Raw genomic sequence first — 17,964 nt, 5'->3', positions numbered from 1 at the left:
GTTGGAATGAAACTGCCTCATCATAAGATTCAGTGTTGAGAGAGGATGGATATGAAAGCTGCAGATGACATGGGATAAACCTGTGCATGAGAGCATGCACAGTTTTGTGGAAGGATTTCCAGGCATCATCAATAATGGGGGAGGCAGGGACAAAAGACAAATCCTTAAGTGAGAGGATAGTTTGCAATCCCTACCAGTCGGCCTGAGTGCTGCCAGAGACTCCACAGAGTTGAGGAGGCTCTCTGTCAGCCACAGAGACGTAAACTGTACACTTACAAGAACATGATCAGATGACCCAAAGTAGTGCAAGAACAGGAGACATTAAAAGGAAAGTTAGTCATTATCAGGTCCACAAGGAAGCATTTGCCATTGGCAAAAATTTGGGTCAGAAAATTTGTTGATTGGACGAAGGCCATGGAGTTGCAGAAGTCCTTTGCTGCAGTACCATGGCTCTTGAAGAGGTACATACCAACTCCCAGCCAAATAGCATGGTGACAATTAAATATCACCACATAAGAAGAAGAGAGAGAGAGTTGGGATGGGTGACTAAAAGTTGCTTTATGTTGGCAGAGAGAAATACAAATGGAGTCACCACTTTTAGTAGGATGGCATGGCACACAATAGCCTGGTGTTGGCGCAGTGGTTAGGGCAGTGGCTTGGGATCCAAAAGGTCCCGAGTTCAAGCCCCGTTGGGCCACTGAATTAATACACCAGGGAGTTGACTCAGCCTGTCATCCTTCCGAGGTCGGCGAAGTGAGTACCAGTGTACTGGGCCGGTGTATACCCCGGTTAAAATAGGTGTACCATATCCCTGTGTCGTAAGAGGTGACCAGGGTTGCGTCAGGAAGGGCATCCGGCGTAAAACATGTGCCAAATCACTATGCAGATCATATGGATGATCCGCTGTGGCGACCCCTAACAGGAGCAGCCGAAAGAAGAAGAAGAAGAAGAAGAAGAAGGCATGGCACACAGACAAACAAGGCATGGTTGTAGAGTTGAGCATAGCCAAAGGTATTCCTTGGGGTTTAGAGCATTTGAGCATCGCCAAAGGTACTCCTTGGGGTTTGGAGGGTTGAGGACATTACAATGACAGTGATAAATGGATTTCTGTGTATGTATGAGCTGTTAGAACATGTGAACCTTTTTCAATTTCAAAACTTTATAACATCTAAGTTTTCTGTTTGCAAAGTTTAATTGATATTTTGCATAATTTAATCTCATTACAACCCCAATTTTTCAACATCCTCCATCATGAATCAGTTCCTGGCTGTCTTCAGAAATTGACTGATAATTAAATTTAAATAGCCCTGCTTTTAAAACTGGGACTGGAAAAATGTCATTTTCTCTTGTGAGATGTCCATTTGTTTTGGTCCAGTTTTCCAGGGTAATCACATTGGTGCAGCATAAAAATTTTAAATGTGGCAAAATAGTCATTCCCACACACACAACACATCAACATGGGATGTGGAATTTGATCATGTTACCTGCTCAAAGAGGACTACTTTTTTGAACAAATATCATGGGATCTTTAATGTGCACAAGCAAGTGCACCCAGATGGCATGAAGTTTCCTCAAAAGGAAAGTTGAATAGGTGGTTACTAAAGCAATGCTTTAAACGTGTGCAGATGAGAGTCAAAAGTAAATATTTATGTGTGTTCCATGCACTCTTTATGACACAAATGACGTTGCCGCAAAATATTTTGAAGTCCATCTTTAGTTTACGAAAATTCGATTTTTCATTCGCACTTACTCTTGCTTCAAGTGTATTCGTATTTTGAACTCGGACTTCAGAAATAGTAATATTGAAGTACACAAAGCCCTACTCGGGATCCTAAAACAGCATCAAACCCAGTCACATTACCTGAACAAACATAAAAGAATGAATAAATAAATAAGTAAAGAATAAATAAAAAACCTCCCCAACTTCATTTTGTCTCTTTCCAGCAGAGAGAGGCAAATGGCAAAGGCATTTCACCCCAAGCTAATTTCAGGGCCCATTACCTCCACATGCTTCATTCAGGACATGTGACTATTTGATTAAAAAGGCAGATCCTTTGGAGACAAAAAGGTACTGCAGACACAGAGAAAGGCATTAATCACCATGAAACCAACAATACAAGTCCAATATCTCATCATACCTCACCAGTATTCTGCCTCATCCCAGGGCTCTTACCAGGATAAGAATAGATAAGCTTTTAGGGAAGCTCATATGCAATCTCGGCCCAATTCAAATAATGATGGTCTTTGATCAACAGCAGCCTTAGGCAGCAGAAAGTAAATGTTAATAGGGCTTGTGGTTTTCCATAGCAAGCAATATTTATTTATTTATTTGGCTTCACAAAAATAAACTGTTACCCTGGTGTTTCGCATGCAGAGTTACAGACATTAAGATGGGCATCCCTTTTGCTAGCATTAGTGGGTGTATGTTAAAGATTATATGGTGTCCTTCACAAAACGTAGGTGAGCTCTCGCCAGTATCCTGGATGAGTTCCAAATTGCTGCATACTCAGTCAAGTATCCTGCGTCAAAATAGCGACCTGTCCAGTGTTGTAAACTTCGGCAAAAGAAACTGCTTTGGCAGAACTGACGCTCTGTATAGATTAATAGTGCATTTTGCACACGATGTCCTCACAGAACATCAGCATTAAGCAGTCAGTATATAAAGAGCGAAGACAGTTAAGCAGCCAGCCAGTCTCTCATCAAAATCAAATGTCCCCAGAGTGAGATTGAAGCGAACTTGGTGAAACAATACTCAGTGAGAGATTTGCTACGCCTGTTAATCATTAGTATACACACCTGTCATGGAGCGATCTCGCAATCTCAAGGTGCTTCAGGAAGGCCTCGGCCGCACGGCTATGTTCGCCCAGGAATGTGTAGGTAGTGCCTAGGCTGTAGCAAGCCTGTGCCTCACCCGCCACTTCTTGTAGCTGGCGTGCAAGCTGTAGCGCCCTCCTGCAACCACAAGGGAAAGGTAAAAGTTGTTTCTGGCATGTGCAGAAGAGTGAATTGCAAGAATATTTTGGCTGACTGATTTAGTATTCCATTCGGAACCAGTGGTGGTTCAAATCTATTATACAATCTTCGTCTCCTAATATCGTTGTAATTGTCATAACATCTGATATATCATGTTTCTTGTCCAATATGTGATTTCATATATCTACTCCACCATGAGCCTTTGATCAGTATAAAAATAAAGTGAGTTCATGAAAGCACCTTTTATTCTTACAGAATACTCACGAAAAGACTGAGTTTTCTCTGTGCTAATCAAGGCCCCAGTACAGCTGTTATCAAGTAAGAATTATTGTTTAATCTATCAAAGATTTAATCTGTTTATACAGAAATGTACAATATGAGCATTGTGAGCCAGCAACTTCCAACCTTGTGATGAAAAATAAGAGCACAACATGGGTATTAAGATCTGCATGGCCTGTTTCTTGTCAGTTTCCTTGTCACACAAGAACAATATGCAATTGTAAAAAATAAAAGTGCAATTCCCCTAACAATAATACTGTATGCGTATTAAATCAAATGGAAGACCAAGAAGGAACGAGCAAAGATGGAGCCATGAAGAGGAACCTGGATACGATTCGGGTTTCAGCCGCTACTCCATAACCCTCAAAGCCCATCCAGGCACATTACTCCCCAAGTTCAATGCAGCAACATGAAGAAATACTGTTGCGGATTTGGAAGCTTACTGCACACAACAGCCAGGTCCCATAGATCAGTTATTTCGATAAGTTTGTGTTTACAGTTGGAATCCCCCCTTTGTCTAATGGGAATTACATGTGTGTGCGCTACGAATTATTGTATAGTCAGGTTTATTAGATATTTTAACAACTACTACTACATCAACACCAACTACTACCAACAACCACAACAACGACACCTGCCTTCGCTTCCTTCCACCATCAGCCACCGGCACCATTGCATGCGTGCGTGTCAGCATGTACGTGGGCGGAGTCCAATGTGCCAGGTGGGGTTTCGTTGGACGTTGGCGTCTTGGATTTAGCTCCAAATACGGGCATGGCACCACTCTCAGCCAATCGGAGGGTGCGAGCACGTCTGCCACCTCTCGGCAAATGGGGAAACAACACAACATATTGCTGCTCGACTTCCTGGTCGAGGGGTGGAGACATGAGCACTCCACCCCCCCCCCCGACCAATCTTGGATGGCCGGGAGATCGCGCGACAAGCCTGTCCAATGACACGAGACGGACCCCTCCCACCTGTCAAGAAAAAGGGATAATCGTGTGGGGGCGACCCGCTGAGAGAGTCTTCCCGCCGTGAATCGCCTGCCTGCGAGCCAGAGGTGAATCGCCTGCTTGCGAGCTGGAGGAGAACCACTTGCCTGCCTGCCTAGCTGACATGCTTTGCCTGCCTCGTCGCCTGTTTTGCCGGTGGAGCGTGCCAGCGCCCGACGCTACCCTCCATACCTGGTGCTTGGAGCGGCATCGTGTTGTGGGTTCGAGTCCCGCCGGGCCAGATTGTTGAGAACCGCACGAAGCGGAAAGGTCCATGCCAGATCCTTACCTCCAGCTCACCTTCCCTCCGAGCTGGGGGTAAAAATAAAGGCTGCAGCCACCATTTCTTTTGAGGGGTGTGTGTCTGTGCGTGGGCCCGTCTTTTAAGTAGAAACGTTTTAGTGCCGTGTGTGTAAATTGCATTCCTTTTATTCGGTTAACTCTGCCTTCTTACGTGCTCCCCTGCCCCATTATAAATAAATATCCCTTTTGTTAAATGTTCCAGCTCGTTTCAGTGTTTTTCATTGGCTTGGCACGGTGTGTGTTGAGAAATAGTGAGGCTGTAAATTGTTCATTTGGACCGATGGGCCTTGGTAACCTCCGCTCGGGTTACACACGGTTCGGGCACGGTAACGGCTCGTTTCGCTCGAGGTCCGTTGAGGGTGTGAATTCCCCGGCAGCTTTGCCCACATGGGTAATTAGGAATATTGAAGTTTGGCAATTGACCCCACCCCACGCGGTCGAATTATTGGCGATTCATGGTCCTGCAAGGGACCCGTGCCTTCCGGACTTAGAGTCACAACCTAAATCCCGGGTGTTCGGTGGAACCGACTCTACTGCTCCCTCTAGTGGTCGTGCTCGCCACCGATACCTGGCCCCGCAACAATACTTTTTCTCATTAAAAAAATTTCATGTTTATCACTCTGTCTGCTTTGTTCATGAAAACAACCCTTTAATAACAAAAGTTAAACAAGACAGATCATTGAACAAACTAGGAAACCCACTCACTCAGGGAGTGGCAGCAAAAGTCATCTTATTATCCTCTCTGGTGTATATAGATTACAGTCGAGCTAAGCTTGGGTTCGTTTGTCTGTGGGGGGGTCACGATAAGCATATTGTTGCGGGCCGGGGGTCGGGTGAGGAGAACACTAGGTGGGGAAGCTATGTCGGTTCCCACCAGACTCCCCGGAATTGTAGGCCGTCGCACATGGATAATTCCGTGACGTGGCAGGTCGTTTCACCGACCGTGGACGCCAATACCCCAACCGCGTGACCTAGGGTCCTCCAGTCTATGGGTTAATCGGGTTACCGAATTAATCACTGGGGAACACGTCCTCGGTACGCCTTGTCCGAACCGGATCACTTTACCGGATCGGATGCAGCCGAGCTCACTGCCAAGGACGTACCAGCTAAAATGAACGGATCATTGGGAATAAAGTCCCGGATAAGCTAGGATTCGGACAATGCTGGATCAATGGAAGAAAAGACAAAAACGAGCAGGGAACATTCCTTATAATAAATTTATTAACAGTCAACTTACAAAAGGGGACAGAGAGCAGACTCAACGTGAAAATAATAACAATAATAACAATAACGATCTTCTGCAGTCTAACTTAAGCAGACAGGCACCAGCACACACACACAGACACAGAAAACCCGATGAAGATGGAGTTTTGAACCAGGAAGGGAAAGGAGTTGAGGCTACGTTCTCTGTACCTTTGTGCTTGATAGCATAACGCGCCACCAATACGTTCCGGGGGGAGGGGTGGGGGGGATGGTGCGGTTCCCGACAGTGGGCGCGTTGTCGCTGGCTTCAGCCGCACGTGTGGAGACTATTCAGAAAGGAGGAGCTTGAGTTGTGAAGGGGCGGAGTCCAGAGTGCGAGGGTGGAATGGTAGGTGGGACCAGGTAGGCGGGTGGGGTCGACGACGTCGTGTGGGCGGAGATGAGGAGGCGGAGTCCCGACAGCAGGAGGCGGGTCGTGGCGGTGTCGAGGGTGAGGCGAGAGCGGGAGAGAGGCGGAGAAAGAGCAAGAGCGACAGAAAAGGCAAGAGAGACTGCCCCGACCTTTATAGGTCCTGCAGCTTGGGGGGAGGGGCCATTCCGAATCGAAACGTCATCACCCGAATCGGGCACTCCAATTGGCCCCGACCTCTCATGTGGCCCACCAACTTTGGCTGGAAACCGCCTCACTTCGTTTCCGGCAAGGTCATCCCAGACAGCGAACATATTTCGCTCCGACCCCACGACATAACACGAATCGCCCACACCGAAATTGGCATGCGAATCGTCCTGCAAAAACCCCCGGGCCGTGCCCGGGCGACCGGTCGAGGGTCCCGCATGCCCGCTCGGGCACCCGACCAGCGTCGATCAACGCGCTCGCTCCGCGCGCACCAACGTGGCCCGCACTGTACATTCCCCGGCTCGATCGCAGCTTTGCTGGCCGTAGAGACGAGAAGACATTCACCATCTGTGGAGAATTCAATGCTGCCAGCGAGGGCCGAAGGTACATCATCATGGATAAAGCCATGCAAGTCTCGCGAGCGGCATACGTGTCTGCCTTCGAGCACATTCCATACAGTGCGCACGGTTCGGCCATTGCACACGTGGCCAGCGCTCGCATTCACATGACTCCGCTAGCGTGTGCGTGAGCGAACAGCAATATGTGTTGGATATTGAGGTTAAAAAGGAACAAGCCGCTTCTACTCCACACACTTGTATCCCGCCCAACATGGCGTGGAGTCGTCTTTATCAGCCTCTGTATGCGTTTCGTGCAGCGTGGGCATCATGCTAGCTGTGTTTCCTGGGTGTGAAAAACACCATTCGTGCAGCCTCTGAAGAGGTATTTATTCGCATGCCTTTTTAATGCAACCGGCAATCCTCCCCAGACCATCGGATGCTCGAGTCGACAACCCCGCACTGCCAAGCGCACATGCCGGGTCCAGGGCTCACCTGGGAACAAAGATCTCTGTGCAGCAGTTTCCTCACTGCGGCGCTGCACATGGCTGATTTACCTCAGGAATAATCATACGAAAAGAAGAGTGGGGACGAAATGAAGAAGAAAATGATTTTAGCAACCCTAGCTATTAGATCATCGCAACGCACTCCCTTGTTGTCCCACTAAACAAAAGGAAAGGGACGATCTACACGTATAATAATGGAATAATTGTCTTGGGACACCTATCTGTTGTATGCATGCGGTTCCGAGAACCGCAACAATATAATGTCTCAAGAATGTCAGGTTTCCTCCCTTTCAGTTGAGTGTTCAACAACAGTAGCAACTGTTTAAAAATGTCATCATACACGTTTATAGTTCAGAATTTTTTTTTATTTTTTTTTTCCGGTAAGGGTGCCCCACGATAAGCTATTTGAATACATTAACACGGCGTTTGTCCAAAGAGGAAAATCCCTTTGGGGAGAGGGGATTTTAGTAGCTTATCGGAATTGGAATTCCACATAAGGAGGCATTGCCATCATGCACAATCTCCAAATTTCGACTTTTTCAGCCAAACAGCTGGACCGATCCGGCAGAAATTTGGCAGCAACGTTCCAATACTGACTGGCAACAGGGATTGCAAAGCTCGTTCCAGTCACGTGATTTAAGTAGCTCAAAATGGCGGACTTAGTAAATTCCTTCAAAAATCTTCTCCAGTCCCGCCAGTCAAAATGCCACCAAATTTTGATTTCAAAATTAGGTCAGGGTAGGGATGTTAAATTGTGGAAGGGATGTTAAATTGTGGAAGTCATGCCAATCAGGTGACCGGAAGAGTGTAAAAATGGCCAACTTGGTCAATTTTGGGGAAAAATCACGTAAATTCCTTCAAAAATCTTCTTCGCAAGATCCACCAGTCAGAATTCTACCAATTTTGGTTTCACCAATCGGCCAGGGCCCAGATACGCTACAGGACCAGTGGTCCTATTTTTAGTATGAATATTGTTGCGGTTATGGAAATGGACCCCAGGGTGGAGCATTCAACACAAAGGTATTCCCTCGTAAGATATTTCTTTAATAAATGCAATTAGTCATGTACCGTCCCCTTGTATCAGGGATGGGGGGGGGGAGGAATGCATTGTGAGTATTAGCATGTTCTACTTCCATTGCGAATCCCCACATTCTAAAGATTTCCCACTTTCCATCCATCCATTCAGCCCTCCATCTCACATCCATCCATCCCAAATCCTCACCCTTCCTCCTCTCGGACCCCTCAAACCCTGTAAAAAAAAACCCTTTTTCATTTCATCCATTCCAATCCCTCTCGTCCTCAAAACCCCTCGAATCCTTTTTCCCATCTTTTCCACCCCAGCACCTTCCGACACCACAACCACACCTACACACATTCGGAGCCAGTTCTGCGCTGCGAGTAAGGGAAAGCTGAAGGGCCACGTGGAAGCCACATGCTGCATAACCGATACCTACAACACTGTGTGGCGAGTGGGTGGGGAAGTCTGGTTGGCAGCAATGCACACGCACAAATAGGAGGTGACAGCAGAGGTCAAAGTGTGCTTCGGCGACCTCTGTTTGCCGAAGACATGCCCCTTCTGCGCGCAAATGTAAGCCGGTGCACGATGGAGTTCAGTGCCTGTTCAAAGCACCCAGAGACTCCAAACTTGTTGTTACGAGTTCCTGCCGTTACGAGGGACTGCCAGATGTCTGTGTGAGTCATTGCCCAGGACGAGTCATTTACCTGCTCAAGTTGTGTGGACAAAAGGGCACAGTGGGGCAGAAGGAAAGCAGTACTTGGGTGCGCAGCAGGCTCTAAATTGATATACATGATCTATCTACTTAAGACACCCAAAAGAGTTAACAAAGAGCAATCAACGATTTGCCTCTTGATCCATCTGGGCGAGGGACTCATCCGCACCATACACTTTTCATCTGGAGCCTACAATGCATACGCTACATCTATCCCTCAACTGCACCGACACACACACACACACACACACACACACACACACACACACACACACACACACACACACACACACACACACACACACACACACACACACACACACACACACACACACACTTCCCTTACTTCCACCTTGGGACCATCATAAGCCTGCCTGCATATGTGGGGGAGGCGAGGGGCCACAACCATGCCTCGGTCTTCTTTATCTATCTTCTCCCTCTTGCTCTCTACTTTTCCCAGTGTGTGTGTGAGAATGTGTGTGAGAGAGTGTGTGAGAGTGTGTGTGAGAGTGTGTGTGAGAGTGTGTGTGAGAGTGTGTGTGAGAGTGTGTGTGAGAGTGTGTGTGAGAGAGTGTGTGAGAGAATGCGTGAGAGAGTGCGTGAGAGAGTGCGTGAGAGAATGCGTGAGAGAGTGCATGAGAGAGTGTGTGCGGCACTGCATGTCCTTCCCCAGATAGATAAGATTGTATAAGGGGAACTTCTGTGCGAGGGGCAAGCCTACTCTTCTGTGTCTTTGTTGTGATTATGTGCCTTCATGATTATTACCTTGTAAATAAATGCTTGCTGTATTGTTTGTTATGCATCTTTCAAACCTGCCTTGTCATCCTTTCCCTTCATTCGTCTGGCATAGTGTGTACATAATAAATAGATGGGAAGCTCTAACTCAATAATTCATCTGAGATCGCCAACACCCCACCCACTGTTTCGCTCGGCCATACATAATAGACGGGTGGGACATTGAGAGTGCGGTACCCCAGTTAAAGTAATTTAATCATAGAACAAGGTAACGTGATGCTGGGTGTGAGTCCTATTAGATTTCATTGCATTAACCGGCATCCACGGTTGCTTAGCAACCCATCGGGACGTGCAGTTATCTGTGACTGGCGGCTTAAGGTTAGGAGGTCATTCAAGTGGGTCTGAGAAACCCCCCTCCCACCAACCCCGCCATCGACCCTCAAACCATAACAATATTATACTATTGTTGTAGTTGCCAGGTCCGGGGGGTGAGGACGACCGCTAGATGGAGCAGTTTGGCCAAGCTACCCTAGGCCTCTTGGGTGTCCCACTGAACACCCGGAATTGAAGGTCGTCACCCCGGATAACTCCGAAGTCGACGGGTCACTTAATGGACCGTGGTCGACAATATTTCAACCACATAGCGTAGGGTTATTTGTCTTTAGCCAAATACCTAAGTCACTACGCAATTTAAACTACCAGGGAAAGCCACACCCTCGGCCGGCTTTGTCCGAACTGAGTCGCTGTTACCAACTCTGATCCGGAGTAACCGAGCGGGAATTACCAAAGCCGCGCCGGCCCAAATAACAATTTACGGCAGTCGGCCTCACTATAACTCAAACCCGAACCATGCTAGGCCAATGAAAGAAAGCACAGAAAACGAGCTGGTACATTTAACAAGAGGGTTTATTTTACAAATAATAATCAGGGAGGGAGACACAGAGCAGGGTTAAACAAACTATAATGCAGCAATAAGCAAGGCATTTATGCAGTTCTACTTAAAAGACTGGCCACAGAAAGACACACACACCCAAAGAGAAATGGCGCCAACTGGCCTTTATTCGGACACTCCAGCCACGGAGGATAGGCAAGCTGGGGGGTTAGAGTTTGGTCGGGTACCTGGCCGCCTCGTGCGGTTTTACCGACCTGCACTTGTGGAGCACGGAGTCCGTGGAAGGGAATGGGGATCCCCAGCTCGAGCACTCCAACACAACCCACCACGGTGGGACTCGAACCCACGAACCAGCATCCAACGAGCGCAGCCAGGATCCTCCGAACGACCCGGCCAGCCACAAATGATGACCGACGACCAGGAGAGCCCAGCAGACCAGAAGCAAGGAACGACCTCCAAGGAACCAAGGAACCACACGCGGATACAGCTCGCGATCTTTCTTATCCCTCTCCCGGGCGGGATGGAGGGATCCGCTCTCAGGTAACTCGCCTCCGGATTGGACGGGGCGTTTTCGGGTGTCGTGGTGGCCAGCCGCGATTGGAGGAGGGGCGTGTCGGCATCTCGGTGCTCCCCCCCGAGAGAGGCTCTTTTGCCTTTCCCAGTGTTGATAGGGGAGACATTCTTCTTTGATGGGGCGGAGTCAGAGCTCCAAGGCAAGGGGGCTCCACCCACGTCCGTAGTCAGAAACATGTGCGTGATGGCGCCGTGGTATGAAGTGAAAGTTGGGCGGGTGAAGCGTTTGTTCGCCCGCAGAGTGGGAGGGTAAGTGAAGCAAGGGTTCCGCTGGCGCTGGTAGATTTAAAGATGTAAAAAACCTGACTATAAAAGAAACCCGCAGTGCACACATGAAATTAATCCATTAGACATAGGGGAGGGATTCCAACTATCCACATATACTTAACGAGATAACTTAACTCTGGGACTGCTGACTGTCTGTGTGCAAAAGGCTTCCAAATTCGTAACACTATTATCATTAGTGTTGTTATTACCTCTGCTGCTGTAGGTGGACGGAGGGTACGTTTTCACCCGACTGTTTGTCTGTGAAGTTTGAGCAGCATAACTCAAAAAGTTGTGGACTTTGACGAAATTTGGTGGACAGGTTGGGTGTGTGAAAAGGAAGAAATGATTCGATTTTGGTAAAGATTCAGATACTAGAATTTTAAAAGTGATTCTTCACCATTGAGCAACAGGGCCAAAAACGATATATAGCACGATATCTCAAAACATTGTGGATGGATTCAGATGAAACTTGATGGACAGACAGTTTGGGTGTGTGAAAAGGAAGAGATGGTTCAATTCCAGTGAAAATCCGAATCCGGATCCAGGAATTTTTTTAAGCGATTCTTCACCATCGAGTGATGGGGCCAAAACGATATATAGCATGACATCTCAAGAAGATGTGGCCAGATTTGGACGAAGCTTGATGGATGAGTCGAGTAGGTTTTCCCAATAGTTAGGCAACCACAATCGTTTGCATCAAACTATTTAATGCACATATAATCATATTGATAAATTTTCAGAACATGTTTGGTGACCCGCAACCTGCTCTTTAGCTTGTCAGCCTGGCAGAGGTATGCGCTCTACCGAGTGCCATTCAGGTTACTTTTGTCATAAGAAACGCCATTAGAGAAACAGCATACTAAGCTACCTATACACCTTAACACTGATTTCACCCAAGGTGAAAAACCCCCTTGGGAGTGGGGTAGATGAAGTTGCTCCAACCTCTATCATGTGACTCTTAATCCCTATGAAAGCATGGTAGAGGTTTGATAAGTAAAGACAAAATATATCGTGAGGCGTCAAAGCGGGGGGCGACAGCAGGGATAAAAGCCTTTATAAGTTGAGAAGATTCCGTCAACGTGAGACTCATTCTGTAACTGGACCGGACGGCATCAACTCACGAGTCCTAAAAACCTGCTCTGCTGCTCTTGCACATCCTCTTTCAAGTTGAAGTTCAAGTATATTTCTACAATCTATACAAATAAATGTCAGTGTGTGTGTGTCAGTGTGCGTGGCAGTGTGACTCCTCCATAACTCCAAAACCATGAAACCTAACAACCTTAAACTTTGCATACATAGTGAGGGAACTCCATGGGAGTGCACGAGTGAAAATTGGGTGTTTGGGTTAATTTAAACACTCCTTTTGAAGATAATTAATGGCCATATTTAATTATCCTTTCTCAAGGCAGCGTTATGCTTGATCACCTCGCTGTCCCTTGCTGGGGTCTTAATTCCCCATATTTTGGTGCAATGGTTTCTCAACGATAAAGTTTTTTACTTTTTAACTTTCCTCACTCATGTTATCGAATGCCTGATCATCATAGCTACGAATCGCTGGATACATTGCAATGCTTATAAATGCCCGGAGAGGCCAGCGTTCGTGGCTTCATTTCATTTCCGCACGTCTTAACTTCGAGAAGCTCTAAAACTAAGCTGAATTACAAAATTCAAACTTCTTTATTGACTTCAGCAGCAGTTCGGACTGCTAAAAAAGTGTTCATTTGTCCAGTTCGGACATTGCCTTGACGTTTCCGGGTGCAGGGGTTTCTCTGACCAATTGGCGATCGGTAATCACTTGCCAAGCCCAAAGAAAACATCAGTAAAATTTTGTCTAGAACAGGAACACTCCTGGCTAAATTTGGTCCAATATCTACAAAATCTATATAATAAAAGGAGCCATGTCTGTCTGTCTGTCGTATTACAACTTGAGAACGGATTAAGGGATTTCAAGAAATCCAACTATGGTGGATTCAGGGAACTCTCAGGAAGGTTTGTGATGATTTTTTTTTTTAATGGGTGCATGGGCACACGTGGCAAAACTGCATACACCAACTTGCGATGCTGGTTATCACCGCACCCCAGGAATCCTTTTTCTTCTTGCCCTATGATTAGCCATCACGGCAAAGATTTATATTTCTGTCAGCGAAGCGACGGGTCTTATATTCTGCATGAGCACACATGGCGAAACTGCAAACGTCAACTTGCGACGCTGGTTCTCCCCGCACTCCCAATAATCCTTTTATTCTTGCCCTATTAATTAGCCATCGCAGCAAAGATTGGTATTTCTGTCAGCAAAGCGATGGGTCTTATATTCCAGTAATCATTACAATGTTCGACAATAACACAATTATCCTCAACTTGAACATTATTTATCTTTTGGTGTTTAATTAATATCGACTCGTATTCATATTGGCTTTCTGCTTTTTTTTCAACTTATTTGCCCAAGGTCATATTATTTCTGTTTGGAAAACAGCCAACATCACTGAATTACATACACAAGGTGCAAAGACCAATCCCTTGAACTACAGAGCTATCAGCTTCCTTCCAAATCCAGCAAGGTCATGGAATCAATAATCACTGTTGACATAAAATCCTTCCTTTTCTCTAACGACCTGATCTCAGATTAATTCAGATTCAGACCACGTCACTCTACCTTGGACATAATGCCTTAACTCTACCAACAATGGATGGAGGCCTTCAATGTCAGACATGAAATCAGGACCGTCCCTCTAAACATATCTCAAGCTTTTGATGCTGTCTGGCTGCTCTCATCTCTTCTGCCTGTCAAGTCTAGAGTGCCCCAAGACAGTGTTCTTGTCCTCATCCTATTCCTAATCTTCATCAATGAACTTTGACCATTTGCAAAATCCCCTTTATCTCTTGCACCCTCTGCCATAACATCCCTCATCTATCTATAATTCCAGGAATGTGTGTGTGTGTGTGTGTGTGTGTGTGTGTGTGTGTGTGTGTGTGTGTGTGTGTGTGTGTGTGTGTGTGTGTGTGTCCGCTGTTTCTTGACAACCACTGGTCCGATCTAATTGAAACTTGCCAGATATATTGCTGGGGACCTGAGGATGTGCCTTTTCAAGGTTTGATATTAATCGGACAAGTGCCTCCCAAGTTATGGCCATTTATTTACCAACCATTGACAAGACACGTTGTTGCGTGGGCGTGGCCGATGGGGGAAGGGAACCTCAGCCGCATTCCCCATTTCAGGTTACAACGTACGGGCTTCCGGAGAGTGATGACTTCGTGTATTCTAATAATTTCTCGATTTCTTGTGCGCATTTATAGATAAACACAATGCCCCAAGTTATGATCGTTTTTATATTAGACAGTGTATAAATTTCGGTAACATCAGAGTGAGCTGGTGTGCTCCGAACCAGGAAGTAATTTTTTTTTTCTCTCTCTTCTCTTCTCTTTTTGTTTTTCCTTGCGACGACATTGCGAAAAGGCAAAATACGTTGGCGCTAATTGAATAATTGGCCATTAAAACAAAATTGCGAATAATCGTAACTGCGATATGCGAACTTCCGGGCCACACACGGACGGGCACGCGAGAGCGAAGAAACTGCCTGTGGTTGTTTCTTTGTCGCGGTTTGAATATTTATTTATGAAAGTTTTTTTTTATTTTTTTTTTTTTACGGGCACGTACTGGTCCTTCAAATTAGGCAAGCAGCAGCCTCTTCCCTCTCTTCAGAACTTGTCAAATAGAATCACAAACTGGTCAAACACTTGAAATAAGTTTTTCCATCCTGACAAATCTCGCACTCTTCCTTCCTTTTTTCCAATAGCCTCATCTCAGATCATCACTTTAGATTCAGACCAGGTCACTCCACTTTTGACATGCTGTTTCTACTCACCCAACAATGGATGTAGGCCCTCAATGTCAGACATGAGATCAGGGCCATCTCTCTGGACATATCTCGTGCTTTTGATACACGGCATCCTGCCTGGAGGATGAAAATCCAAGTCTTCAGGTCCTTGGTGCTTACAGTCTTGCTCTACGGATGTCAGACTTGGACTCTGACCAGGGATCTGAGATGGTGACTTAATTCCTTTGGTACCAGGTCTCTTCGGAGAAACCTTGGCTATCGCTGGTTGGACTTTGTGTCCAACGAGCGGTTGCTGAGGGAGACTCAAATGAGATTTGTTACCTGCATAGTCCGTGAGCGTCAACTGCGACTGTATGGACATGTGGCTCATTTTCCTGATGCTGATCCTGCTCATCAGATTCTCTCAGCAAGGGAGCCTCGTGAGAGGAGGAGGCCAACCGGCTGACCACGTGCCTCGTGGTTGTAGCAGGTTGATCAGCATCTCAAGGAGATGGGGATGGCCAGACGGAGGCCCCTGCAGTACCGGCAGAAAGTGGACGCAGTGACGCACTGCTCTGGCAGATGTTCCCATACCTGACCTGACCTGATCCTGCCTGATTCGCAAAACTCTCTGCCAAGGCCAACTGTACTCTTGGATTACTGATTTCCTTCATTCTCTTAGCTAACATGTGGCTTTCAACGGAATCATTTCACCTCCCCTCCCTGTCATGGCTGGAGTGCCTGAAGGCAGTGTTCTATCACTCCTATTCCTAATCTTCATCAAATATCTCTCTGGAAAATCCTCTTCATCTCCTTACTAACTGGTGTGACATCCCTCATCCTTCACACAGGCAGGCTACAGGCCTCTTCCCTCTCTTCAGACCTTGGCAAAATCACAAGCGGGTAAAACACTTGGAACATGTTTTTCAATCCTGACAAATCTAACTCACACTATCTTTCTCTGAAAGGATCGTCTGGCAACCTTCCCCTCCCTATCTACTTTTGTCACATTCTGCTTGAAGTTCAATAATTCAAACTCCTGGGTCTCACTATCAGCTCTGACCTTTCTTGGGCAAACCACAATTCAAAATTGTCCTCCAAAGCCAGGTGCCTACTGGACATCCTCAATCATAGAGTCCTTCCTTGGCACTCCTAAACTCGTATGCACCGACAAGGCCTCAATCAGCAGCTTAATGGAGTACTGCTCTCCCCTCTGGGCTGGCTGGCTTCCCTGCCTCACACCTTGCTCAGCTTTACGCGATGTAAATGAAGGTCTTCAAGATTATTTGAATCTCCTGCGATGAAACTGAGTCTTGGGACCCATCACTTTCCCATTGCAGACAGGTCAGTGGTCTCACTATCTTCTACCGCCTCCTTTCTGGTCTTGCTTCCTCTGCTCTCCCTGTTCTTTGCCCCACCCCCCCCCCCCCACATGTTCCTGCAAGGCACACACAGTCCATCAACAATCCCCTTCATGTGAAACTACCAAAATCAAGAATCATTGCTCACCTTCACTATTTCATTACTCTTTTTCCCCACCTTTGCAACAAACTCCCACACTTTCTTCAATCCCACTTTTCCCTCCAAGTCTTCAAAACAGCTGTTCACCACCATCTATCTTCCCCCATCCAAAACCACAATCTTTTCTACCCCCGCTAATCCACCCTAAACCCACCTCCTTCAAATTTGCTGCTTTCCTTCCTGAAAGTCCCTGATGTGTGCATCTTGTTTACCCTGTGTAGTTGTGTGCAAAGTCCCCCATCCTTCTCCCTTCCACCGGGATATAAAACGTCAACTATTCAGCTTGGTGGAGGTATGTGCTCTCCCGAGTGCCGTTTTAGTTTGAGAATGTGTTGAGCTTCCACAATTTCAACCTCCCTTCTGTAATTTCCAATTTTGCATGGTATAATATTCAAAGTGCCGCATTCGAATAATATACTGTTACTTTTGTGAGGGGAGGGGCGCAGTCATTAGAATAAGGCCTTAGCACGTGTATTTGTGACTATCAAGGTAGTACATACATGTGTAAAGTGTTCGACTCGGTCTAAATAGTCTACGCATAATGTCCCTACAGTAAAGGGAAAGTCGACAAAGCTGACGTACTTGGTCATTCTTTGTCAGACACTGGCAATGTAGATACATTCAATGTCTGCTGGTGTCCGCCATGGCACTTCCAGAAGGCTTCCCATACATTCAATATTGCTCATCAGTTGAGTTTCTCCCTCAGCAACCGCTCGTTGGACACAAAGTCCGACCAACGATAGCCAAGGATTCTCCGAAGAGACCTGGTACCAAAGGAATTAAGTTACCATCTCAGATCCCTGGTCAGAGTCCAATGCATCATCAGAAAAGTAGTTTCAGGGAGCTTATGGGATGGTGCGTCATCCGTCCGTCCGTCCAAAAACACTTGCAACTTCTTCTCTGAAACTACACACATGATTTCGATGAAACTTGACCACAACCTTCATCACCCATGATGTAACAAAGTTTGTTCATGGCATAAAAGAAAAAAAAATGTAAAGGTATTGTTGTGTCCGAGATGTTTAACCCCTACCTGGACGGATGGCAAAGCTTCTCCCGAGAAGGTGACAACCGAGACTCAAAGATTAATCCGCGCGCGGTAACGGGGAATAATAGTGGAGAGGTGATCCACCCAGGAGGAAGCACAGCACAGGGGTGCTGCACAAGGACAGCACACGACTACAGTTTCTTAAAAGGAATACATTTAATGAAAATAAATTAATATTT

At 46.5% G+C, this 17,964-nt stretch overlaps 1 protein-coding gene across 4 annotated transcripts in view; it reads right to left on the bottom strand.

Moving 5' to 3' along the window:
* Nucleotides 1-17,964, bottom strand: part of LOC147013069 (G protein-signaling modulator 2-like) — a 115,798-nt gene that overhangs the window by 60,357 nt on the left and 37,477 nt on the right. For all 4 annotated transcript variants that reach the window (XM_085854585.1, XM_085854588.1, XM_085854587.1 and 1 more), the window contains one exon: nt 2,797-2,952. In XM_085854585.1, coding sequence (XP_085710711.1) covers nt 2,797-2,952 — 156 coding nt within the window. The remainder of the gene's footprint in view (nt 1-2,796; nt 2,953-17,964) is intronic.

This window comes from Eptatretus burgeri, chromosome 14, assembly GCF_056783735.1.
Source record: "Eptatretus burgeri isolate ZD-2024b chromosome 14, Ebu_testis_v1, whole genome shotgun sequence".
Classification (NCBI taxonomy): Eukaryota; Metazoa; Chordata; class Myxini; order Myxiniformes; family Myxinidae; genus Eptatretus; species Eptatretus burgeri.
Note: the sequence above shows the minus strand (reverse complement) of the source record. Positions and strands in the feature narration are given on the sequence as shown.